The sequence below is a fragment of the Lagopus muta genome, chromosome 1, assembly GCF_023343835.1.
Source record: "Lagopus muta isolate bLagMut1 chromosome 1, bLagMut1 primary, whole genome shotgun sequence".
Classification (NCBI taxonomy): Eukaryota; Metazoa; Chordata; class Aves; order Galliformes; family Phasianidae; genus Lagopus; species Lagopus muta.
Window position 1 is genome coordinate 25,516,214 of NC_064433.1, and position 27,500 is coordinate 25,543,713.

Here is a 27,500-nt window from a genome sequence, read left to right on the forward strand (position 1 = left end):
CTGGCTGCAGCTCCAGCCACATGGCTGAGCCTGGAACAGTGCCCTGGAATGGCTGTGACCAGTCGTGACTTCCCACTGTCCCTACATCACCACAGGAGATGCTTAACAGTACACTCTTGGCAGAAATTAAGCAATAAGTGTGCTTAAAAATCATTACGTTTGCTGGATATGAGAGGCTGTTCCTTTGTTTGTTTAAGAATGACAAATTGTTTATTGGTGTCTCTAGTAAGTAATTTAAGAAATTTTGTAAGGACTTGGATTCTTTTCTTTTTATATTTACTTTTTATTGCCACAGATTTCAGTGAACTTCAAATCTATCAAAGTGGGTTTCCTTCTAATATCTGTGAATCTATCACAAAAAAAGATTCTCTGGTTTCAGTCTCAAGGCAATGATTTGGACAGTTATAGGTGTACTTTGTTTAGTGTCACCTATGGCGTAGATTGGATAGATTTTGTAAAAGATAGCATTACTTTTAAAGAAACATACAATTTGACAAGCTATTGCATTTTACTTTCATTTTATTGCCGTATTTTTCATCACACTCATTGTTTTCCAACTGTCACTAAATTGTTCATTTTCTTAGTCTGCTACATTTGTAGACCTATTTACTGTTTATAAAGCAATATGCACTTACAGGTTTTGGAGATGGCTTGGGCTCCGAGGGTCGCATGTGCAAGTGGGTCATCATTGCTTGAAGACGTTCGCGTTCTTTAGAAAGCTGTTAAGAAAGAGTGAGATCAGAAACATTTTAGAAATGACTGATACAGCTATTTTATTGCAGTGATACATCTTATCATTGAGCTTGTCTCAGTGTAATGATTCCTGCATATAAAAGGCTATGTCAGTAGAAACTTATCTGGGAGGAAATGCAACTTTGGGACTTGGAAAAAAAAAAAAAAAACCCACAACTTTTACAGCCTTTCATATGCTAAAAGGTCAGAGAAAACAAATAACACTTCATCTTTTTGTCAATAAGAGAATTGAGGTCACAGTAGCCTCGACAGTAACAAGTTAGTAAGACCATAAATTAGAAGGCCCATAGTGTCTCTTTAAAGTCCTGTGGACACTGTTAGCTATGGACTAGTGCCAGCAGCTGTGAAGGGGTGAAGGGTCCTCAAAGCACAGAGCCTGCCAGGATTGTCTCCACACTTCATCCTTTCCCACTGAGGTCCAGTTAGTGCCCCCTGCAATCTGCCATCATCAATCTAATTCAATAGAGTGACAGAGACCAGGCAGTGTGAAACGCTGAACTCTGCCACCGAGTCGGCATCTACACTGCGCTGAGTCTCATTACAACTGATGGACCCTACTTCTCTATCAGTCAGACAAAGCAAGAAATGGCATAATTGGTCACACTGCAAGCTAAATCTTCAGTTGTGCTGTTACGTTACAGCATACCCTTTCTAAATGGTAAACAGTTCTTCAGGAGCCCTTATGCTGCCTTTAGAAGACATCACATTACTTAAACCTGCACCTTTTCCTAACTGATTCTGTTTTCTCTTCCCATGCTACACAAATGTTTGCACTTTCAGACTCCAATTATTTAATAAAAATAATAAAAAAGAAACAAGAAGAAGTGTTTATAATATGTTACTTGTTCTATCGGAACCTAAAAGAGGAAAATGTATTGTACAACATGAAAAGAATCATTTCTTTTCAAATGAAGAGGAAATGCTCGAAGTTGTATTCTTGTGATGCTGGCTTTGGATATATGCGAACCGATTACAGCATTAACTTGAAACTTCAATCAATTCAATCACTTGGTGCTTAGCACTGACTCTTTCCAGACTTCTATAGTACTTTCTTGCATGATTTCAGCTCAAGAGGTACACCTATAGACTGAGACTGGACGAAGCAAACCAGCCTGCAAGTAATTCAAAACCATGGGAAGCCATCTGTATAACTGCAGATACTCTGGGTGTACAGGCTAAAATTTGGTCAGTGCAACTTTAATTAAAAGAGTACTTGAGGCAGAAAGTGGGAAAAAGGTTTCTCCTTCAGCTTTATACTATGAGCGTGCTGTTTTAGAGATAGGCTATTTGCCACGACGTAAATTCGTGACAGAAAAGTAAGTTAACGCTGTCCTGTAAATCTTATAAAAGAAACTATGGTTTTGCCTTGGTTTATAAAACTTCTACTTCAAGATAAATGACAATAAATGACATTGTTTCACTTTCCCCTTATTGCATTGGGTTTCCAGTATTAAAATATGAGAGAATGGAATAGTTGGCCTTGGCTGAAAGGAGAACAAGTATTCTTGCATGCACAAAAACAATGAGGCAACATACACTGTAAGGCAAGAAAGCCTCAAGGCACTTGTCTTTTTTTTCCCAGGTATTTCCACAAACTGGAAAAACTATCTCAGCTCTTCCCTGCAGTCCTTAGGCCCCCTTGAACTCTTCCAAGACAGGCTGGAGTTCTGAGGAGTGCCCTCCTGCACAGAACCACACCATATGAGCATCCTGCATGGGATGCCAAGCCTCAGCACCATGTAAGCGTTGTTTCAATTACCAGGAGTAGTACTTGTACAAGTACAAGGTACTTGGTGCTTCTTCAGAAAAAGAGATGGAACATCACAAATATGCCGTGAGCTCTAACAGTTGAAGTTTGATCAGGTCCACAGTTCCAGCCATGGAGCTGCTTGGGGACAAACCTCCCCAGAGAACTCCTTGAGTGGGTCTGATGTTACCATCTGCTTCCAGAAAAACGCCCTCCATTGGGCAGGGAGCTCTGCTGCTCCTCTGTCTGGCAGCACAGCACACTGGGACTGAAGGGGCAGAAGGGGTCCTGAGCTAGCATTTCAAGGAGAGAAGAGAACTTGGATCCAGTCCCTGCTGCAGGGACAGTATTTTTCGTTTGTGATGAATGGCATTAGGGTCTTAGTTCAAGCAAAATACTGTAGACAATGCTGATGTTAGATAATTATTGCATAATTTATAAGGTGAAAAAATCTTAAAAGTAAAAAAACGCTCATTCATGAATATCCACAAATTTCATGCAAGAAACATACAGCTTTAAGCCACAATTATTAAGGCAAATGTTTTCAAGTTAGTCTAGATTAATAGTAAATAAATAATAAATACACTCCTGTAACAAACCTGTATTTCTAACTGCTGAACCACTTGCATTTGCACCCGACACTGAGCAGTGCTTCTGTCATCCAATGCATGTTCATTGTTAAGGTGCCTAGGGAAGAAAGAGAACACTAATAAGACAGTGTTAAGATCAGGAAAATTTCTTTATGAGCCCATTTTTCTCTCCTGTGCATATGGCTTCCATTAGTTTCAATGGGAGTTATGCAAAAAGATCTAGTTAGAACATGCCTTAGATACAACAATACAAAGTACAAAACTGATTATTTCATTTAGTTGCACAAACTTTCTCCGTGATGACTGCCAGATGCCCAGTTCTGATCTCCCAGATCACAGAAGCCATCTAAAAGCCGACATAACTGGTTGTCAGCATTTGGTTGTCACTGAGCTGTTCCTGGTGCAGATAAACAGCCACCCTATAAATGATTCTTCAAAAGATATAATTGCTTTTAGGCTGCTTGAACTACCATGAATTAATGTAGAATTGTTTTAGATTTCTCCATCTGATCTTCTTCAATCATTAAAGCATAAGCAACAACAGAACGTCGTCTCCCCTTCCCAGAACAGAGCCGGCAATGACAGAGACAACAGGGGAGCATCACTGACTTTCACTGCAGGTTCTGGAAGGAGCCTCTGAAGATCATGGCAGTTATCCACGATCTGAGGAATGGTGCGCAATGTAAAGGCATGTGAAGGAGCAACTACACACCTTACACACATAGCAAGCCTCCTGGGGGAGATTCAGGCTACGCGATCGTGCCAGCTTAGCAAAAAAACCCCACACTGCAGCAGGGAAGGAGAACCACGGGGGGTGGGTACCCGTATATAAAGTACAGCCCACACCCGAATGACTGTCTCATAGGATTCCATAGGGTATATACTTCTTTACAGAGCTCATTCAGTCCTGTTTTGTTTTGTTTTTTCTTTTTTTGTTTGTTTGTTTTGTTTTGTTTTTTCCTGAAGGACAGTGATTTCTGTTTGTTCTCTTTCAGGATCAAAGAAACCCCTCATGGAGCTTTAACAGTGGGTTTGCTGCTCTCCTGTGAGAAAACTTAAGGATCAGGATTAAGGGAGCAAAGGAGTTTTACCTCTGAATGTGGATTTATTGGCTTCTTCAGTTTGCAAGAAGAGGTAAGTTCTGTGCATTCACCAATGGTTTTGCAGCTACAGGAACTATATGCTATTTGTACCACGAAGAAATACACATAAGTTGCTCCAAAAGTACTGCCTATTTATTTCCATGGAAACTACAACAGCTACAAGGAGCACAACAACACTACTTGATAGAACAAATTCTTGGCTACAAACCCTATTTTTGAACATAGCACCATTAGCTTTGCATCTTTGCCAGCAATGAACAAGAGCCTGCATTCCACACTTGTGATAATCTGCACCAGCACAATAACCTGCACCCAGTGTCACTGCTGCCTTAAGGAACTGAGGAATTCAATGAACACAACTTTGCTCTATATGCACTTCAATGTCAGACATCAGTGTGTCAGACTGCCCCTCTGCTGCCATCTGTCAGATGGCAACAACATGTAAGGGGATATTGGCAGGAAGGTTCAACCTCTACTGCCATACCACCACCATCTGCATCTGATGTAGTGGGCCAACATAATATCATGGGAGGCATTACGTTCAGAGCCACCCTCGAGTTTCTCCTTTTTCCTTTTTTAGCAGAATTATTTACAGAAGTATTTAATTATTTAATTGTTGATCTATCTGAAGAATGTGTTTCTCAGAAGAAGTGAAAAAATAGGGCAGTCAGATATCTTACTTTTTTTCTGTGATTTGTATCTTCAATTTAAATAATGACATCAGAGTTTAGGGCACAAGGATGGGGTCTGTGGGGGAGTGAAATGAGACAGTCAAGTTCTGTTGTCCATGCAAGAGGAACAGCTGGGGAAGATGCAAGTAATTAGGAAAGCTTTTGCTCATTCTTTTATTATAAAGTTGTTTACCAGTATGCTTGCTTGGCAGTTTATGTTAAAGCATCACCAATGACAATGCATCTCCACTGTGTGTGACATAAAACCTACAGTTTTTTATTTTCAGTGAAACCCACCTCATTAACTTGTGCAAAACTGCACAATCTGTGCAAACAGCAGCTAACTGCTCAGAATGTACCTTTCACTTGTGTTCTGAATTTCTGACTCAAAATAATTTTACTCCCTCAGTTACACATGACAGTGTATGGTGTACAAATACAACTGTTCACTGTTTTCAGTTAATTGGATACACGGTTGTCGGGAAGAGAACTGGAGACAGATTTTAGCTATGTATCATCACCACAAGCAGCAGTGCACATCACCGTGTTTCCACATGTGTGTGCACAGAACTTGCGACAGTAAGTAATGGTGTAGGAGCTCCTGGCCAGAGTCTGAGGTTACTGTCTTCTCATGATTATTTATTAGTTACTGCAACACCATATGTTTGCATAACACCTTACAAAATAGACACAGACACAGTCCTTGCCCTGAGGAACTTTAAACTTTAAATATAACAGCAAGATGCAGTGAGGGAGAATAAAGTCTGGTGCAGGGTAATTTTGCTCTGATTACATGGTAGCTCAGCAGGCTGCAGTCTGTTCCTTGAGAGTTAACAGTCATCTTCAGAAAGTGGGAGAGATACGCACCCTTATGCCATACTTTCACATCATGTGGCTGCTTCTGCTGAGCATTTTGGAGAAAAGTTATTTTGTAGAAACATTAAGAGTGTAAAAATTGTTCTCAGTATTATTTTTCTCTGAGTTTGTTTGTTTGTTTGTTTGTTTGTTTTCCTTTGAAGTGGGCTTATTTCTCATGCATGTACAGGCAATGCAGGGAAAGAAAACCAAGATCTAATGCATTTTTAAAAACCTCTAAAATAACTTTTCTCTATATAAGGTTGCTGTAGTTTTAGGGCCCAGTGTACTATGATCTGCCAAAATAGACACACATTCTTTCCTCCAGAAGGCTGGGAACCATTCCCAAGTGTTTTCTTTGTTGTTGTTGTTGTTTCTTGCCCTGACTTTTAAATTATGTGAAAGTTGTGCTGGTCAGCTTTCATACTTCATCAACAAATTCCCAATCGTTTATCTTGTCCGCATCCTTTACTAATCTCGTGTTAACTTGATTTACAATTGAGAAAAACACTGGTTATTTTTTTAAGGGGAGGAAACATTTTGGAGGACTGGAAAGTGTTCCTGAAGGGATGAGTTAAAGGTTTGAAAATGTGAAGCAGGCTGTGCAACACATACAGAGCCTCTTCCATTATTTTGCTGCTTATTCGGTTGTTGAAAGAAACAGGATTTTCTCCTGATTATATTTGCAGTGTATTAGGAAATAACAAGGCAAATTATGAACTACACAAAGCATTGTAAAGCAGACTGGAATTAATGTATTATTGACAAGAAACAGTGCAGCGTGTTTTAAAGGAGATAGGGATTTATATACCCTAGGAATGCCCTGGAATAAAACCCAAAGTTTTTACTACTTTTTTGCAAACAGATTCAGACTCTGCAAAGCAAAAGATAATACACCATTACACCATTAGAGAGAGAAGAGAGATAGTTTCAACAAAGATTCTAGTGGACATTTACCTGTATCAATTAACCTCTATACGACTCAGCACTCTTGTCAGTCTCTCTCCATAGCAGCCCAGGACTAAAATAGCAAAGCTCTATAGGTCAGGATGAGGTGCACAGGCAGAGTTACATGGAGCAACACACACAGAACCCATCTGCACCTCGCTCAGTTCCAGCCAGAGCTATTAGAAGCCTGCCTTTAATAAGCACTAAAATTCAGTCACACATTTTTAAAAGGAGAGAATATTTTTCTGGAACTTGATTGTTTTCTTGTTTTATAAAATTCAACCCAAAATTCTTTAAAAATGTTGGAAAAAAATCTTTACAGCTTCGAAGTGTCACTGCCAATTATGCCCTTTACTCTTTCTAATTACACTATTTAAATTCATTTTTTAAGAAATGTGACAGATTTACCTCTGAGAAATAAAAACAGTGCATTCACAGAAGTAAGTAACAGGGTAATAGTTTTTATCCTGAGGAATTTATACCAATATTATTACCTTTACCTCTTAAAATGCAAGAGTAAAATGAAGCGTGTGGTCCTGTCAGTAACTACCAGAGGTACAACACACATCCGTCTCCTGTTTGTGTGTTCATGTATCAACGCACTGAGAAATACTAAAGTGCAAGACAGTAAGGGAATTCACATGACAGTTTGGCACTTCTGATTGTCTTGCATTAGCTCACTTAGGTAAGAAAGGTTTTTACACTTGTTTACATTTTAGTGATACTCCATCACTGTATATTTAGAGCGAAAAAAGTGCAGAGTGTTTGCATTGATACGCTCAAGTCTTAGAAACCCATTCAATTTATCTATGCTGCTTTTATTAGACCAGAGACTGCAGACTACAATAATAGTCAATGAGGTTTTGTCTTGATTGAATTTTTCAGTGGAACACAAAAGAACCTTGCCATTAAAATAGTCCTTTATTCTCCTGTATGAAGGCGAAAGGTTTTTAAAGTGTTGTGATGTTCAGTAATGAGCCTCTATCTAAATTATCATTGGTGACAAACTCACAAAGCACTTTTCGAGGACACATAGTTATGAAATGCCAGAGCTGCCACTTTCTTTCCTGTAATTATAGGCTAGCTTGCAGCCCTTCAATGATCATTTATAGAACAGCCTCCAGTGGATTACTGAGAACTTGAAAAACACATACATACCTCTGCCACATCTCCCTTTCCTCGCTATTGTTTACCAGTGATATGTAAAATAGTAGTGCCTATTCATTCCCCCTACTTAATTATGCCAATCAAAGTACAGAAATAGTGTCAGATAAAAATACAACGCAACGTGACTAAATAAATAGGCTTGGTATTAACATTAAATTATGAATTTATGTACTTATGACTATTTTATACTCAAATTATTCTCTTTTATGCTTTTATAACTGTCTCAGGTACTACATATTGCTGTTAAAAATTCTCTATGATTTATAAATCAAGAATGAGATAATACTGAAAAATGAGAGGATTGGTGGATTTTCTCAGTCAGCGCCTAATTGCTGTTTCGAAATGCATATGCAAAAGGACATTTCATTAATCATTTAATCATGTCCCTCGCAGGAAGTTGGAACTAATGTTGCAAATACCCTTTTCATATGAATGCTTCATAATACTATCTTATGCATTTGATATATTGCATATGTCATAAACTGTAGCTGCTTCAAAAGGACCAAGTGGGTTGTTATCCCTGAAGATGCTTGTTACAAAACCTTTATTAAGTTTTTTTTTTTACTTATTGCTAGTTCTATTTCACAGCTCCATTCTAGTCACCAATAATGCTCTTTCTGATGGCAAAGGTCTGTAAATTACCCATGCAATCACTAACACCATTTCACAGACCTGTTCTACTTCTACTGGTCTGCTAACAAGGCGATTACACACAAATTACTGAATGCCTATGAAATATTTAAATGCATTCTACTCTACTATGCATTAATAAGAGCAAAGCAAGCTCTGGAATTCTGGTTAGCTCCAGTCCCTAATGTCCCCTAATGAGCCTCTTACTGTGACTGCAGTTCAAACAGAGAGGTGAAGAAAAAATGCAAAGGGTGCCTTCAGAAAGGCAGCACTGAACAAACATTGTGTGAGCCAGTTCTAATTTATGGGTCACTTTATAGGTATATTGATTTTTGTTTTCAAAATGGAATAAATGATGTGGTCGACTGACGTTCTTAAAAACTGCTTGGATCTGCGTGCTGGCTGTGTGACTTACACACACAGCAGAGTGTAAACATGCAGTCACCTCTCCAAAAACAGCTAAGTAAACATTGCAGAGTGACAAAAAGCGCAATAAGAGATCCTTTCAATTTGTTTGATGTGTATTTCTCCTTTCAAGTAGCTTTTACAGATATAAACTCGCTTGTTACCTTGCAGTGCATCTATTACAAATTATCGATTCAATTTTAACTACAAGAATTTCAAATTCATTTTTAGTTACAACATTTCAAAAGCTAAAGAGAGATCAGCTTTAAATCCGAGTGTGTCAGGGATTGTTTCAACAAAATGTTTCACTTGCGTATCAGTGGTGTTTGATTTATTTTGCATCAAGCTTTTTATGTTTAAACATTGACAGGAGTTTAAATACAAAATGTTAGCTGTCACTATTCATTTGGCTGATTATGTCAGATGCCTTAGTTTGGAGAGATGGTGGCACTGTCACCAAACGAAACAACATTCTGACAAGTTCAAAGAAGATTCTTGAGGTCATAATTTTATAGCCACGCTATGTAGTTGAAGACAAAAAATAAATGAACAACACACTAACAAAGAGAGAACATGACACTGTGTATCATTTGGTAGATAAAAGATGAAAAAACACAGCGAGTTTAATATGGCATTACTTGTAATTCATTAAGTAAGTTTCTTCTTTTTACAATTTTGTTTTGTCATCCTACTTCTGATGCTTGGTCACTGCTCTTTGTAGATCTTTAAATGCACTCTCTTGCCTCAACAGCAAACACCATCTGTTGGAAAGCTGGCCTACCTTCTCTAGCATGATTTTTCTTCCCTGTCTCTATGGATGAGAACATTACCCATCTTCATGCTGTGGACTGTGCTGTGTTTGCAGGCATCAGCTGCATGAAGGTTAAAGAACACTTCTCTGTTGGCTGGACTGCTCTATTGTAAATCTTTTGATTTAAGATCTACAAGTTGAATCCTTCCTACTCAAACCGCCTTAGGACCAACGGAATGATAATTAATTTTGCAGACAAAATACACTCGAGTTTTGTCATGTATTATTGCACTCTGACATTTGTAAAAGCAGTGCGAAGAACTGCTATTAAATGCTTTTAGTGATCTACTGGGTTCCTCACTTGGAGACCAGCTTCTGTCAACATCTGTTTTACAGTACAATTATAAATTTTTGGAAGAATTTTTGGCACCCTTCTAATTGCTTCATTATCTAGCATTTTGTTAAACTCTTGTCAGCTTCCTTTTAGTCATGTCATTACTTTTTCTTAAGTGTCTTTTCATTTTTAAGTTTTTCTTAAGCCAAAAGCTGTTTGTTTTTTTTTAACAAAAAAAAAAAAAAAAAGACAAAATGTATCTTGCATGCACGAACAACTGTAATCTAACACCCTTTTTGTCAAGAGAGAAAACTGCTCCATAAAATATAAACCGTATTTTTGCCTTTAGAGTTGAAGTATTTCCAAGAAAAGACACAGGATTAAGTATTCCTGTATGTACAGAAATATAAAGATCAGCTGCACTTTCTTGAAACCAATGCTTATATTTTGAAACACAAATCTATTCCACAGCAAACATATAACTGCTTCAACTATTCTGAATATCTCAAAATAATTCTGGATAACTGCAGTGTCCTCTGGTTGTCTTATAAATATAAACAAGTTCATACTGGACAAACAAAAGTAAAAGTGAAAATGACTTTAATGACTTTAAGTCATATATTGTAAGTTAATAATCACTTCACACATATTCTTTTTTATCATTATATACATGAAGCAAAGCTAGTGTCTTCTCTAATCTTCCTTCTCAGATGCACAATATTTTATGTTTTTGAAGCAAGCTGCTAGGTAAACCATTTTCTCAGCATGGGACTTTAAGAGTTCACTTAATAAACCAGGTACTCGTCAAAGCTGTCATAAGCATACTCTAGAAATACACACTACTAGACGGGAGTAGTGTACCTTATTAATATTTCATTTTGGTACAATATACTTGCATTAACTTTTTTAACACAGGTATCATATTGTTTCAAGTCAGAAAACCTAAAACATCGTAAGAGAGATTAGTCTAAGAGCAAAGCCTTGAAAACTACAGCCATTAGTCCTGTCATCCCCTATAAAGTTAATGGTTTGGAAAAACGGTCAATCTTTGGACTAAAAGTTGATATTTAATTGAAAGAAAATGTTTTTTAATTGTGATGGGGATTTTGCATTAGTGTGGACATGAAAAGGGACTAAGGAATCTAATGCAAGGTCCTATCTATTGATTTCCATCTTGACGCTAGTGTAAAATGAAGAAACACTTCCATTTGACAAACAACCTCATCCATTCAACATCATGACTTCTTATTTGTTTTAAGGGCACAGAAGACATAATGAATGAAAAAAAGAAATAATGGAATATTCTCAAATATTTTTTGTTGCTGGCATATAGGACAAAAGCCATGACGCTGCTGTAAACCCTGATTGACTCTACACCAGAATTAGCAAGATGTTATATGTGGCTTTCACATTTTCCAGGGTTATTTGGTTCAGGAAAGCAAGAGCATCTGTAAACCTAGCCCTACACCACATTAATCAAAATGGTTTTAGTGATCATGGATTATAACAAGAGACCTGACATAATGGATTTGTAAAGTCTGGCCATAGAATTAGCATTGCTGCAGCCTAGTGACTATAGACACATTTATAAAATTTAGCTTTTTCTTGAAAAGGAGCACGCTTGAATTAAACTAATTTAAATTCTTAGTATTAATAATACTTAGACTGATTCATTGCATTTGGGAGATTTCCCTTTCCTTTTAATACAAGGGTTCTTTTTAACATCAGGTTCTTTTAAGTCCTATACAGTTTTCTCTTATAATTAGCCATTATTTTGACATTCCATTTAATGCACTTACAAACAAAAAAATACCAAATGAGAGAAATATACTAGCTAAGATTTGCAAGTCGCTGTAAGTAATTTCATTTAAAATTGAAAGATAGCATGAGAAAGCATTTAAAGTACCTTGTGAAAAGTATTTATTTAAAATACTTTATGAAAAGTATTTCTCTAATTCTATTACAAAAGTTATTGTGAAACTGAGTGCTTGTGGTCTGCTGTTAAGGTGCTTCTGTTACATACCCTGTAGTCTACCATTTGTAAACACATCTTTTTGATGTTTCTGCCAACATCCTGGCAACAAAGCAGTGCAATTTCAAATGAGCTAATTAACTTAATTGTTGATGAAGCATGAAACAGTTCATTCACCCTGTTAGCTGCACCATGACAACATAAGAGTCTCAGCCCCTGAAGTTACTCATCTATATAAGCCTATCTGTAGCTTTCCATTAAGATCTATTGCATGCCAAAACAAGTATAGCTCTTCTGACAAAACCAGACCATAATGTACTCAGGTAGAAAATCAGTGCAGTTGTTGAAAATTTAAATGAATTCAACAGTACTAACAACTGCTTTTGGAGAAAAAAATAGAAAAGGGAAAAAAAAGCCAAAACCCATCATAGTTTGATGAAAAACTTTGTAACTCATTTTCTCGATGATCTGATTAAGACAATTGATGGCAAACCCAAATACTGAAAGCAAAAACTTTTCACATCACTGCAGTTCTGGAAGGTGAAAACCCACTTGTTCACAGCAGTTGTTTTTTGTGAGCACCCTGTACACATACAAGAGTAAAAGCAAAAAACAAATTATAAAAAGAGAGTCAAATGGACACAGCCCCTTGTGTTTTTTTTTAATATACTAAATACATTAATTCCCACTTTGTCAGAACTTAAAACATGGTTTCTCATACCTCTGTTATCCAGTATATCACCTAAAGCATCACTTCAAATTTTCTGAGGCTCCATTTCAGTAAAGGATAGTAAGAGGATTAAACAGTACGCTATTGAAAGGACGGCAAAAGTGTTTAACATGAAAGAGGATAACAATTTGACCCGCTGCAGACATTCTCAGTCATCCACTTGCTTGGAATACACACAAATAAGAAAACCCTGTTATGATTTACAGTAAAACTTTGCTTGCCATCTTTCTCCTTCCCTTGCCTTAAGCAACCCTCTACCCATGAATAAAAATCAACCTACTTTAAAAATTGTCCAAAATCTTCACAAACGCTTTCACAGCCAGGCCATTTGCAAACTCCATGACCATAGAGAGTATGGGAGGCCCCAGTCTCCTCATGTGACGAGCTGCAGCAAAAGAATAAGGCATCAGATTCATCTCAAAAGCCATAATCGTTGGAGGCTGCTAGCGCCTGTCAGGTTACGATCAGTGACAAACAGGTCAAAACAGGTCAATTTAGCTCAGAGCAGTCAGAAAAATTTAATCGTTCTATTGAATAGTTCAACTGCCAAGGCTAGATGATGTTCCAATTAGAGAAGAAACAGAGCCAAAGATGACTGTTAATAAAGGATGAAAAAATAAGATGACTGTGTAACGCCATATGCTAATTCTGCCATATGACCTTGGCGTAACATTTACCTATAAATAAAAAATATACTATTCAGAAGTGATCAATTCTGAAGAGAAATACTGAAGATGGACAGTCAGAATTCGTACAAATGTTAGTACAAAATATTTAGATTTTCTGCTGAAATGTAAATAAAATAAATAAATATATTTAATAAATATTGTTGTTCACTTTGGTTTTTTTTTTGCCATTAACTAAATATACAATCTGCTATTCTCCATGCCATTTTTAGAACCCCTGCAAGAGTTTCACTTATATGCAAATCAAATTCAATATCAAAACAATTCAAGGGACTGCTGCATGGATATGGGCAACTACACATCGAAAAGGAAAGAAACAGCTTCTCTGAGACAATCACAAAAGTAATTCTAACTAAAAGTACTACTCCAAAGGTCTACCAGAGAAGAACCATTTTTTAAATGAAACAAAATGTCAACTAAAAACTATAGTCACAGTCACAGTATGACCTGTGATTAATTATTGTCTCCTAATTCAATATAAAAATATAAAATGCTAATTAATTAGAATAAAATGGATATACATTTTTTGAAAATGCAGTAATTTACAATTTAATTTATGTGGACAAAAATTTCTATGAAAACAGCAGTGTGATTCAACAGTAGAGGCCTGACTGCCAAATGTGTTGACTCAGTTATGAAAGAAGCTACGTAGCCACAGAAGTGCCCACAAGCACACTGTTCTGAGATTTTTGATTGTATCATAAGTTCATGCGTAGCAAGACTTACAATAATTGCACTTGCACCTGCAAAATTAGACATCATGCCTGAAAGTGGCAGTCAATTGATAAACAGTTTTGAAAAATCTGTTCTCCATGATACCTTAAGAACTTATATTAAATATTATTTTGAGAGTTGAAATAATGTGACTTCAGATGCTAAACAACAGTGTTACATGAAATGATAAGTACAATTGAAATCTCATATCAGAATTACCTGTCTCGCCTTGCATTTAGAACTGAAGACTGTCCATTCACTATGGAATGATGAGTTATTGGTGGTGATGCTTTGGAAGTGGTGGAGGAGGTAGTAGAGGAGGAATTGTTAGTAGTGAGGTCTAGCCCTCCATGTTTAATGCCATTGTCTTCCATACTGTGAACTCCAGTCACTTCTTTCCATAACTGCTGAATCTCAGCAGGACTTAAGCCAGCTATAAAACGAAAGAGAGCCCCACTAATACAACAAAATAAGAGTTTCATATTATGAGCTCAGTGTTATTAATGGATTAATGCCAACAATAAAGCTGATGTAGTTTTTCCAGCACAATCAACGTGTAGTAAAACATAAATTCATTTTTCTTCAGCTAGAATCCAGGTAATCTAGCTGTCTTCTCTTGGATTATAAACACTCAATCAGAAATCAGCAATTTGAATAACATCATGCTCCTTCTAGAAACACTACACAAGGATCCAAGAACAAAAGCTACAAAGAACTTGCAACCACTTCTTGAAAAACTAAAAAAGCTGAAACAACTGAATACACGTGCAGATTAGATTTTTGTTGTCTACATAATACATTTCTTGACAGGAAAACATAATTTATCCACAGTTATCTCAACTTTCAGAATTTCTCTTATTCAAAACAGAAAAGTTTATTATATTAAGGATAGAAACATTAATATTTTCTTTGAACTTTTAAGTAGGGAGTGGAAGAAGCAGACAACAAATCATCAGACAAAAATGAAATCTATGAGCTCTTAACACGTTTAACATTTGCGCAGAAGACATTTTAATTAATGATACCTATGTATTCATTCAATCCTGTGCAGCATATTAAAAAAAAAGTTCTGATGTAAAAATGTGTCTTAAGAGACAATAAACAAAATTCAGAACAAAACCACTACGGCATAGAACCACATACTGGTAACTGGTTCAGCTCTTTGGAGCCATTCAGTGGCAACAAACAAGCAGAAAGGTAACAAAATTGGGCCATTTAGAATTCCCCATACATAGATTAAATTACACACAGCGTAGACTATTGAATTCCTCCATTATTTTTTGTCCATCCCTGGCGTGAAAAACAAGTCAGAGGCTTGGCTAGGAGACAGCAGACTCCATCTCCTGGGGTCATGGGTAGCCATAAAATATTTGAAGAGCTTCTCAAACTCGTCTGCCTGATGCACAGTACTGTCTTGGAATCTGGCCACAAGATCATTGCAGATACAGATCAAATTTGCTCTCTACTCTACTTGTAGTTTGAAAACTAGTGGTTTCCAGGACTCATCCACAGCCACAGATTGCAATGGTTTGTAGATTGAATTTACACATCTGTGTTAGGGTTGTCTGCAATGAACTGAGATCTTTGCACGAAGTCGTGGAAACTTACATTACAAAATGTTTCTGCCCAAAGACTCACAAAACAAAAGAGAAGAGCTGGGAGTGTTCTCTTACTCTCTCCATATTACATGAGTATTATGCATCTAATGCAGGAAATTAAGATACTGAAAGATGAAGAGTTCATCATAACTATACACATATTCTGTCACAGCCAGACTTTATAAAGTAACACCTCCCTTTTGAAGAATACTACATTAAATGTAGAAGACCATACAAATTTTGTGGAAGATCTGACTTCCCACTGGTTTCTGAGCCTGGCACAGCTAATCTTTTGCATCTTTTCTTAGCAAGTGAAAGTATGTAGGTTGCTCCAAAAGTAATGCCTCCTATTTATTTCCACTGAAGCTACTAGAGATACAAACAACACGATAACACTACTTGATAAAGAAAATTCCCAGCTACAGAACATAATTTTTCAACACATTCATCATCATTAGCTATGCATTTTTGCCAGCAATTGACAAGAGCTTGCAGGCTATGCTCATCAAAATCTACACCAGTGGAGGTGACCCACTGTCTCTGTCACCACTCTGACCACCCACTGCCTCACTTTGCTCACATCCACTGGTTGATCTCACCAAACATTCAGAAATACTGATAAATGTCAGTGGGTGCAATTTTTCCTCAGGGAGGATTTTAATGGCGCAAATTTGCTTCATAGGCATTTCCATATCAGACACCATTTGTCAAACCTCCCTTCTGCTACCATCTGTCACACAGCAACAAAATGGAACTGCATATTGGTGGCAAGGTTCAGCCTATACTGGCATATCACCAACATCCACGTCTGATACTGTGGGCCAACATAAAAAAAATAGGAAGCATTACTTTGGGAGCATCCCTCGTAGATGGGACACTGTCACAGTACCTTCAACTGCTTGAATGCAAAGCATTCCAAACACCAAAGTTCTCTGAACTGAATTTTTGTCCCAACCTTCTGAATTAGCTGAAGTTTACTGGTCTTCAGAAAAGTATTAAAAATTTAAAATTCATTCAAACTTTTAACCAAGGATAGTTTTGCTTGGTAAGTAAGATGCATCATAAAGACGTAAGGATCTTTCTTCACTGTTCAGAAAGTCTGTTTCTTAGATAACTTTTTATTTTGAAGGTATAAGAACTCACACTGCTAGAATGGATTCAATGAGAAATATGAAAAATGACAGTAAGTTCCTTAATACTGCTCAATAACTGTCTCGCCATGAAGTATGCAAAGCTATTAAAGAAGAGACTGCAAGTAATTTACAGAAATAATAATTTCTGGAGGTAGTGTGGAAACAAATTGGTTGGAAGATATTCATTTTTATTTAAATTATAGAAGGAGCTCATTTTTAGACTACTATTTAGTGTTCTTCTTCTCTGTCTTAGATACCAACACCCATTGACAAACTCTGTTAATGACAAAGTGAAAAAGCTGACTGGAATGTAAGTCTTAAAACCGGAGTTTAAATCATATTTGTACAGCCAAAAAGCTAGGCTTTACGGAAGAAAAAAGGTAGGCTCGAACTTACTGCATTAGAGAGATAGGTAACTGGAGCGATAGTAATACTAGCTGTAATTGTTTAATGAAGTTAAGTAATTACTGCTGTGTACATGAGGTATGTCCCAGCAACATTGCAAATAACCCATTTTAGCATGGTAAGTAACAGTTACTTGCAAATATAATAACAAACTAAAAGGAAAAGTAACCTATTCATTTAAGTGGCATGATATACATAGGACATTATTCACTACAAATTCTCCCCTTCTTCCTGCAACTGAAAAAAATAAACTAAGTTTATACTTAAATTAAAACAAAGAATAAAATCCTCCGTTTGAATAATCAAAGGGAAAACATATTGTTGTGATTTATGGTAAGAAAATTTTCATACATGCGTATCACCAAACTTTGGGCCCTGCAGGAGCTCAATAAGAGGCAGTCTGAGAACGTGGGTGAATTCACCCAGTGGGAGGTGACTGCCATAATGGCCCTTCCCATGTAGTGTCATCTCCTCCTCCTCCTCTTTCTCTTCCGAGTGTCTGGGAACCCATCTCTCCACAGTGTAAAGCTACAGATGATTTTTAAAATCAGAGACGAATTTCTCTTTAGACTCAGGCTGATTAATTTTATCACTTTTTTAGAACACCTTGAAAGTCAGCTGCCCTTTAGGATAAAAGGATCAAGGGCCAGCACTTCAAAAGTATCAAATTAAGAAGGGAATATATAATTAATTGTAAATTACAACCATTTTGTAGTTTTGGCATCTAGAAGAGGCTAACTTCCATTTTACAAGAGACCTGTAAAATGGCTGACAGGTATTTTAGTCTGGATGTAAAAACAAGGTAAGTTTTAAAGTTTCACAGACTGTGATAATTCTCAAAATACCCTCTCCACACTAAATTAAAAGAGAAAGGATGAAACATGATACCCAGGATGGGATAAAAAATAAGAACTATGGTGAAAAGAACCAATACTAATTCACTCTACAGTATTCTAACAGCAGCAACTCTTGAATTTTGAGATTAGTTTTCTAGCTCTTCTAACTACTATCTACCCTACTTATACGTTTGAATAAATAGTAAAATGAACACTTATAAAACTCAACCATGAACTTGTTTTTCATTTTCCTACCTAGTCTGACAAAATTCAAGCTTTTATTTTTAATTATTGTCATTTATGTACCTTTGCACTTAGGTAAACATTAGCATAGCATTACACAGAAGTAACTTACTGTGAGCCACTGCATATAGTGTAGTGGAGATCTCACTCAAAATAAATGCTCAAACAAATCCTACATCTTATTTGCTGTACCTAATCATTAAGAGAGAAACACTGTCCTTTAAAGGCAGTAACTAGACTTGGAGCAAACCACACAGCTGTATGTGGAAGTTATGTCTTTTCATACTAACAAATGCAAAAAACCTTCTTTGTCAGTAATAATTTGTGTTTTACTAGACTCTATTACCAATAACTTAGAAAACAAGAATCCCCCTGTGCTTCTCTCATTGTTTTAGTCATCCTTGTAACTGCAATCTAAGTGGATACATATAAAAATGTTTGTGTTACACATCTGTAAATCGTTCTCTGTAACCATATTATATATCCTGTAACACAGTGGAAGGAGAAAAACATTTCACCACATCCAATGTGTACTGCCTTAAATAAGTTCTGATGGCTTAATTTAACATTTCCACAGAAAAAGTGCCACATTTTTATGAGAAAAATGAAACAAAAGATTGATTATCTTACTCTTGCACAAACTCCAAACAGGGAAATCTGTGATAGAATTAGTAATCAGTATAGATTAGATACTTTCTATGTGTAAATCTAAGGTTTAGGAGAAAATTTCAACAGATCTGAAAAGCACTAATCTTCATTACATTATGAACTATATGGGGTGCTTTTTCTTCCTGACAAGGAAATGAGATATAATAGAAGCCCACTGAAAGAACTGTGAGTCAGCACAGCTGTGCATTTGGTTCTCAACTTCTTTCAGCATGTTTCTAGAAAGATATTCCTTCTTACTCTCATCACTCTAGCTCCCCTTGCACTCAGTGGCCTTTCTGGAGGCACTGAGAGGTCTTCCTAGGGAAATGTCCAATGTTTCCTATCAGTCCTACCAAACATCAAGGTCCTACCAATTCACTTCTACATTTAGAGGAATCCCACATACACAGCAGATACTAGAAAACAAAATTGGAAGAATGAAGTATTTCACTAGCATTCATTATTATTAAAAACAAAAACAGGGCAAAAGCAAACAGGAGATTTACTTTAAAAAGAACAATTTGAATATATTTTAATTGTAACATTTCATATTCTTTTAATTTCTTTAATATCAATTTTGGCCATAACTTACACTATTTATTTAAAAAAGGATATTTTTATGTTTTCCTACTAGAAGTGGATGAATGACTGTTGCATGAAATTAATGAATATGAAAGCAATTTGGAAGGAGTGCTGAGGGAAATCTATGGGGATTGCTCAATGTGAGAGAGAAAACCTGAGGAATTCCTCTTGCAACAGATGGTAGAAGAGGAGGCTGTAGGAGGTGAAGGTGTTCAGAGAAAGGCTGTATTTCAATTACTTTTTTTCCACTTGGGCCCAATCTGACTTTGCACAGAAGGAAACCAGTACTATCACTCTCACGTGTCCAAGCTCATGAATCAGCATGACTCTTCACTGCTCTTCCCAAATAATAAGGTGTGATGTGATAGCTAATTTGTGACTCTCTCCTGCTGCCACAATTTTTATCAATTTAGGTATGCTTACAGTTTTTCCACAGAACACAATATATGGAAACAACTTACACATTTTTCTCTGCTTTCCAGTGACTGAAGCTTTAAATGGTTACGTCTTTCTCATGCTTTCTTCTGCTTCTTTTTGATGTTGGGTTTTTTTTTTTGTTACACTATTGTCTTACACTGTGTACTCTGCCCTTGCTCATCTAATTACCGAAGCTTCAATTTCATAACAGTTATCTGGTGGAGGAACCAGATACTGCGTAAAGGCCAATTAAAAGTAAGGTTATCTGTCATGAACACAGTCTAAACAATGCTCGCTGCAGGACCAAAGTGCCAAAGATCAGAACATTATGTAGTTTTTATGACAGACATTTAGCTCACCTCTATACAGTAACACAAATAGAAACACATGCTGTGTGGGTCACAGAGTCCTTAGCAAGTGAAGTCTCTGCCTTGTCTCAAAATGCAAGTAGTCTTTATTTCCAAGCTAATTCATTTTTCAAAAGCTCGTGTCCTATTTTCTTTCAACCATGACAAAATATTTTTTGGTAAAGTTCTTTACTGTTATTAGTCAGTCATAATTCATTACTATTGCATTCACAACTTACAAAAATTGTTTTTATATTTTACACATCTAAAAGGAAGGAATAGCAAAGAAAATGAATTCTAAGTGATGTACCTAAATTCAAGTGTCATCAGTTGAAGACTCAAAGTACTTTTCAATACCAAACACTTTATTTTCTTAGAAAATGAAAATGTGAGGTTTAGGATAACTTTAATATCACTTTTTCATTCTTTTTATATCTCTTCACTTATATTAAATGAAATGGCAACATTCACACTAAATCAGACTCCAGTAATTCCTCAGAGAAAAGCAATGGTGCTTGAATAGTGTTGCTATTAGAAATTGTTTTCATAGCATAAGGCTAATAAATATGCATCTTACGTCTAAGAAAAAAAAAAAAAAAACATTAAAAAGCTACTTTTTCCATAAAAGTATGCTGTCAAATTTATCTGCCTCAAGAAAAAAATGTAACATGAATAATAATATTTTAATAATAAAATATTTTAAAGCGTCATAACGGGAAATTGTTGAAAGTTGAGATGGAAGGATGCAGAAAGCATTCCTGCAAAGGGAATGGTTAAAAAAGTTGTGAATTAGAAATTACCCCAATCCTGTTTTATTGGTATACCTTGTGGCAGAGACTGGACAGGAAGAGCAGACTGGCCAGGTGGGATGGAAATGAGTCCCTGACGCTGAAGGTTCAGCAGATGTTGCTGCTGCTGAAGTTGTTGCATCTGGAGGAGCTGCTGCTGGAAGACAAGCTGCTGGGCTGCCAACTGCTGTTGTTGCTGCTGATAAAGAAAGAAAAATAGGCATCAAAGAATAAAGTGGGCATTGGAGGCTAGAAAGCCGAAAATGTAAAATCAACTTATTTCCTTTTAAGCTCAGTTATTAAATAATAACGCTGTTTGCAGAATGCTTGGACAGTGCAATCATTTGAAATTTTCTGTTATATACATTCAAACTATTAGGTGTTAGGGAACGTGTCAAGATATGCTCAATGACACACTAAAGAAAAGGGTCAAGAGAAAGTACATAACAGCCGTTTGAAAAAACAAAACCGCCCAGCTCATGGCAGATGATAACAAATTCATCTATGCTAAAAGTGTAACTCTTTAGGGCCTCCTGTGATTTGAGGGCACTCTTGTTTTTCCAATTGACTAACTTTGGTCCGCAGTGGCCCATGAACGCGGCCTCCAGTGATCTATTAGTAAACTGGGATGTAGCCTTCATTTCACTGGTCTGTTAGCACTCTCTCACTTCTGGTTGGAATACATTAAAACGAGCACTGCATTCAAGGCAAAGAAGTGCCCTATTATGAGTAGAAGTATAAGTTCCAATTTTGTGAGGCATTTCAAGACAAACTGGAGTATGCAAAGACTCAGGAGGGTATAAGCAGGCAGTCACACTTCAGAGAAAGACAAGCTGCTGTGGAAGACCTTTCCTTTCTAGTTTGGGGAAAAGAGAAACTTCTGATGCGCTCACTGGAAAACAGACTGCATAATGGAGCAAGTCATGTGGATTGCCCAGAGCCTCCGGAGAAATACAGGAGCAATTTCTATTCCGTAGTTGATGGCTGTCTGAAATTCTATTCACAAATCCAAACAGAAACAAAGCCTCAGGAGGTCACGACTGCTTCCTCAACGTTTGCATAATGGGCAGCTTGAAGACAACGTCTAGGATACCTGCTGATCAATTTAACTACTTCAACATGTTTTGTTTGTATTATGTTTATATTTGATGCAGTCTGCTGACAAGTGCAAGCTAGGCCTGAGAAACCAGCTTGTCAGGTTGATTTATGAGCACATCAAACTGTAACTTTCTACTCGCCACTCCAAACCTACAGTAGCAGTTCATTAATCAGGGGCCTGTGACTTTGAAATCTGTGCTCAATCGCTTTTTTTTCAGCCACAGACTAAATTTGCATGCTCTCTGAGCTGTGCCACGGAGAGAAGTGTGGCTCCCTCCTCAAAACGGGCTGCCTGCAGGATAATCAGCACGATGTCCCCCCGCCGCTCGTGCTCTGCACACTCAGGTTCGTTAGTGGACATTAGACAACAGCAGCGCTGGACTGCTCAAATCCTACATCTCAGACAGGGGAGCAGGAGAAATACATCGACATTGCTATTAAGCCCCATAAAAACACAAGAACGGATCATTGATGGCTGGATTCTTGCTACAGGAAAAGACCTGAAGTAGCCTCATCTTTTCCAAGCTTCTGTCAGCCTATACCAGTATGTATCAGCAAGGCTCTTGGCTCCTACCTCTTTTGCTTGCTTTCCTGGGTGCTGCTGCTGCTGCTGCTGCTGCTGTTGCTGCTGCTGCTGTTGCTGTTGCTGCTGCTGCTGTTGTTGCTGCTGCTGCTGTTGTTGTTGCTGTTGCTGCTGCTGTTGCTGCTGCTGCAAAAGCTGAAGATGTAACTGCTCTTGCTGTTTCTTGTAAAACTCTTGTAGTTGTTGCTGAATAAACCATTTTGACTTTAATAAATAAAGGCAAAAGTTTCAAGTATTATAAATCTCCTAAACTCTTCTAGATTGGCATATGGTGGCGTAGCCATTAAGAATCACCTCATAACAAAAGTGTGATTTGAAGAGGCAGATCTACATACATTTTTTTCCAAGGCGGTTCTGAAATTTTCCAATGCAGATTCCAAAACATCCTAAACAGAAGGGTATAGAAAATCTGTATTCTAAAGGGAATGCAAGAGCCAAATTAACTCCTGAAGTAACTATACCTAAGTTCCTCATATGTCCTATATAACAAATTAGAAGTTGTATTCATCTATTTGCAAGAAACCAGCATCTCACTAAGGCCAAACTAAACTGGCTGCTTCTTAAGGGGAAAAAAAAGAAAAAAAAAAAGCAATTAATCTGTCAACCCATTTAGTGGAATGCCAGATTCAAAACTGAAAGTGAACTGCCTGTAATGATCACGGTACCAGAAAGTAAAGTGTTTAAACACACAATGACTGAAGTATGACTATCAGACAGATCATTTTCTGGATGACAACAAAGCATCCAAAAATCTATTCTTACACCAGGGTACTGAGCACTGACACTACCTGTTTATTGTAAGAATAGCAACTTCATGCATTCTTCACTTAGCCACCAGACTTTGTGCTAAGGAAACAGCAACTTCTTCCTTCATCTTTATCTGGGACAAATTTTTGGAAGTATAAAGCAAATTTAAAAGAAAACAAACAACAACTTTTTCCTATGATAAAACAAGCTGTTACATTCAAATTTCATAACCGCATACCATTTGTATGACTAAAGGGAGCACTACAGTGTTATGAATTTTAAAGCAACAATTATCTACAATTCTATTCGCACTTTCTTTGGCAAGTCTACAATTAAAATGTGCCCAGGCACTTGAAAATTTAAATATCAATTTGTTCAGTATTTGTAATGCATCCGCCACTGCTGCTGCTGTTTTCAATACAACGTTAGAAGTTTCAAAATTGCAATTTCACACTTGTGCAATTAAAGCAAGAAATTTAAAGACTGAAAAGTTTCACACTCATTTTCATCCTTTTTGGTGTAATGAGTGATGGAATATTGCCAACTAAGATCTATTAAATCTGGCTAACAGTTGTGAGAACACCCTGCGCTAGCGGTCCAAAGCAGGTAACCCACATTACCTGCTGCAGCATAACGGCTTGCTGCTGCTGGAGAAGTGCTTGGAGCTGCTGGGGAGACAACACTTGCTGCTGGAGAATCTGCTGCATTTGCTGAGGGGTGATCACCTGGGGAGTCATCATGGCCACTGACACAGGCACCTGCACAGAGAAAGAAAGATATCATCATCAAACACGTCTTCGTTCGTCTGCACCACAGCTGTACATCTTTTTTATTTTGTACCAAAGACGGACCATAATTTTTTACATAATATTTATCACTGTGAAGTTCCAGTTTCAGTCAGAATCTGTTATTTTAAGACCACAGTACTGTGGCACTCTATTTCCAGAGGCATCAGATTCGATCAGACTCAAGCTTTATGTTTCGCATCTCTTATGTATTCCTGCAAGAAATTTCAGCATTGGCTAGTACAAATGTGCATTTAAAAATAAATGATTGCATGGTAGGACTCTCAACACTTCATAATCAATCATCTTATCAAGTGTCATAATGTTACAAATGGAAAAATCTATTGAGACATTTTCAAAAGATGTGATTAAAACAGATGAAAAAATAAGTATCTTAAAGCAGTAAATGTTTTGCAGAATAAAGATGCCTAGCTTAGGAAAGTGTTTGTGTAGTACATCATTTTAGCATCAGAAAACTTGCTTAGATGGTCCTTTTAGTCTTATTTATAGAGGAAAAAAAATACTGAGGACTTTGTGAATGCAGAACAAGGGAGTGTACCCTCAGCTACCGATCTCTGCAGAGGGAGATGTTTTTCAGTCACTCAGATGAAAACTGAAAGGTTTGCAGACTTCTCGTTAGATTATTGGCTTGTCCACTAACCTCTACAAATGCATTTTTGCATAGATCCTGATTGGGACACAGCTTTATTTTCATCTAATTGTGCACACATGCATGAGCCCTCACCTACACAGGCTCTTAGGTGTAAGCAGCAAGGGCACAGCAAATGTGTGTGTGTGTGGATGAGAGGGAAGTCCTCTAACAGAGCCTGAGGGATGTGCCGAGCCACTGCAGCAGGTGCACTGTATGAAACCACTGATCAACCAGACCCACACGCAGGCAGACAGCCACCAGCAGGACAAGTTTTTCACTCTTGAAAAAGCAACCACTGCCTCATCTAGCAGCATTCAACAGTGCTTTTTGTTCTCTGCATAATCGAAAGCTGGCATACAAGTACTGTTTTGCAATAACTTTGTAGGACATTGAAGACTTCTGTAAATCAGAAAAATACATATATTTTTAATAAAATAAATCACAAGCAACTCTTAAGAAGAAATACTTTTCTAATACTTTTATTACTTGAATCTGTCCCAAAAGGCTTTACATAAAAGCCTTTACGCTTAGAGAAAAACATGTCTTCTACAATTTACATTTAAAAGAAATTACTTCATCCAATACTGTACAGATTACCACCTCTCACACGATTCATCACAACATAAATTTATCTCTTAAAACACTCACTAATGAAAAGTCTGAAAGTAAAAATTCCACTACTCAGAAGTCAGATAACCATTTGCAAACAATGAACGAATTTTAAGAGCAAAAGTTCTGAAGTCCTTACTCTGAAACAGGGGAAGAGACAAACCAGACTTCCATCACAACTGAACTCTTTGGGGAGGATTCATCTCTCACTTTCAGCCATCAGGTGGGACATTTTCTCTCTGCTATCACTGAACTCTTTCTATAGTCAACAGAAAAAAGGAAATCCCAAGGAAGATATATCTGATCCAGTTTGGACTATTTTAGCATGGGATGTATCACTCTCTGAATGTTTCTGTCCCTCCCCATTGAGTCCAGACCTACACTGAGTAGGCATCTAACTTGTTGATGATTAATCTTGGTGACCCCCACCGATTTTGTAGTATTGAAAACACCACATCTCTATTCAGTGATATTTTATTCTAAGACTACAAAGTCTTAAGGGCCCAAAAAACAACTTGTTACAACTTTGGGATGCACAAGCAGGCAGTAAAACTCACTGACTGCAGCCTGTGTGTGAAGGCAGTAAGGTTCTCCTGTTTACAAGAGATCTCAGCTTGCCTTCTTGCAACACTTTCACCTCAGTTATGCTACTGAACTCTCATGTGTGACACGAATGAGGATACAGTGAAGAAGGCAAACACCTTCCCAGTTCAACCATTAGCTTTCATCTTTAAATCTTGAAAAAATTTTCCTGGCCCATGCATGCCTGCCATTCTGCCATACAGCAAATGGTAAGAGTTGCACCACTTCCCCTCTTCCTTTGGCATCCGCTCCTTATCTTATCTTCTTCCCCGGCAGATGTATGTTCAAACACACAAGTAAAAATTCTGATCTACACAGAGTGCAAATTGACGTCTCTGGAGGTGGCCCTGACTTGCTTAGGTTCAGAGCTAAAGTCTGAAGCCAGTAAGATGCAGGCCATGCTCTGTTCCTCAGTCGGAAATGCAGCTTTTCTTCCACCAGCCCCATTTGTGCTGGGCTTTGGTACCATCTGTTCTGAACCTCCCTGGCTGTGTACTTGCTCTCATACCTGGAGACACACCTGCTCTGTGTGCTCAAAGAGCTTGCCTTTTCCTGCTTTTTCCTCTATATTTTAACAGTCACTCTCAATAGTATAAGCTGGAGGAGAGAACCTAATTCACTTGTTTTTTGGGATGATGGAAAAAAGCATGAGAATAGGCAGTCATGACCATTAGTAAAAGACATACTTATATAGATGATACTGGCCATAACAGAACTGTATGTGAGGATCAATGTAAGTATATCATACTCGATAGGTCTTATTCCCTATGGATAAAAGGCACATTCTGAAAACAGCTTGAATTTCAAATCAGCAAAACTTATTAAGCAAAAAGATTTCTCTCATTTTAACTAGGCATTATAAATTGTCACATTTCACAGCCTTCAGGGATACACATGACTGCACTTTATTTCCTACTGGAACTGTTACAGTGGAACATGGGCCAGAAGAACATCAGAAGGGTGCAATGCTCTGGGAAGTTATGTACACTAGGAATTTTTCTCTGCTTTGGTGTCCGTATTTTTCAAGACTTCTGCTCTGATCTCTCAAAAATGTAGCAAAGAAGCAAATTCCAATTCTTTTTCATGGGAATCTCCCAATTTATCTAAAGCCAGTTCAGACAGAGGGCAACAGAGGGACCCAGTGAAAAGATCAGACCATGTGCAGTACTGGGACCTTTCAGAGGGCCGCAAACTGCCAGCAAATTCTCACAGAGATCTCAGGAAAAACTGAAGAGATGAAGTGAAATACTTGGTTTGTGACTGCAGCTCATTTGTCACTAGATGTCCTCAAAGAACTCCATCTCCCAACTCTGTCAGGAAGATGATGCACACAGCAACCCTACAAAATGCTGCATCTCAGAAAACCTCTTAAGAACAGTCAGATCAGAGGG

The 27,500-nt window shown here is 37.4% G+C and overlaps 1 protein-coding gene across 13 annotated transcripts in view; it reads right to left on the reverse strand.

The window, feature by feature from the left end:
- Nucleotides 1-27,500, reverse strand: part of FOXP2 (forkhead box P2) — a 408,488-nt gene that overhangs the window by 38,409 nt on the left and 342,579 nt on the right. For 8 of the 13 annotated variants that reach the window (XM_048942667.1, XM_048942601.1, XM_048942607.1 and 5 more), the window contains 7 exons: nucleotides 24,102-24,239; nucleotides 22,726-22,920; nucleotides 21,090-21,252; nucleotides 14,276-14,489; nucleotides 12,937-13,041; nucleotides 3,100-3,187; nucleotides 636-719 (listed from right to left, as the gene is read on the reverse strand). In XM_048942667.1, coding sequence (XP_048798624.1) covers nucleotides 636-719; nucleotides 3,100-3,187; nucleotides 12,937-13,041; nucleotides 14,276-14,489; nucleotides 21,090-21,252; nucleotides 22,726-22,920; nucleotides 24,102-24,239 — 987 coding nt within the window. The remainder of the gene's footprint in view (nucleotides 1-635; nucleotides 720-3,099; nucleotides 3,188-12,936; nucleotides 13,042-14,275; nucleotides 14,490-21,089; nucleotides 21,253-22,725; nucleotides 22,921-24,101; nucleotides 24,240-27,500) is intronic. The other 5 variants (XM_048942671.1, XM_048942645.1, XM_048942680.1 and 2 more) reach the window with 4 other exon arrangements.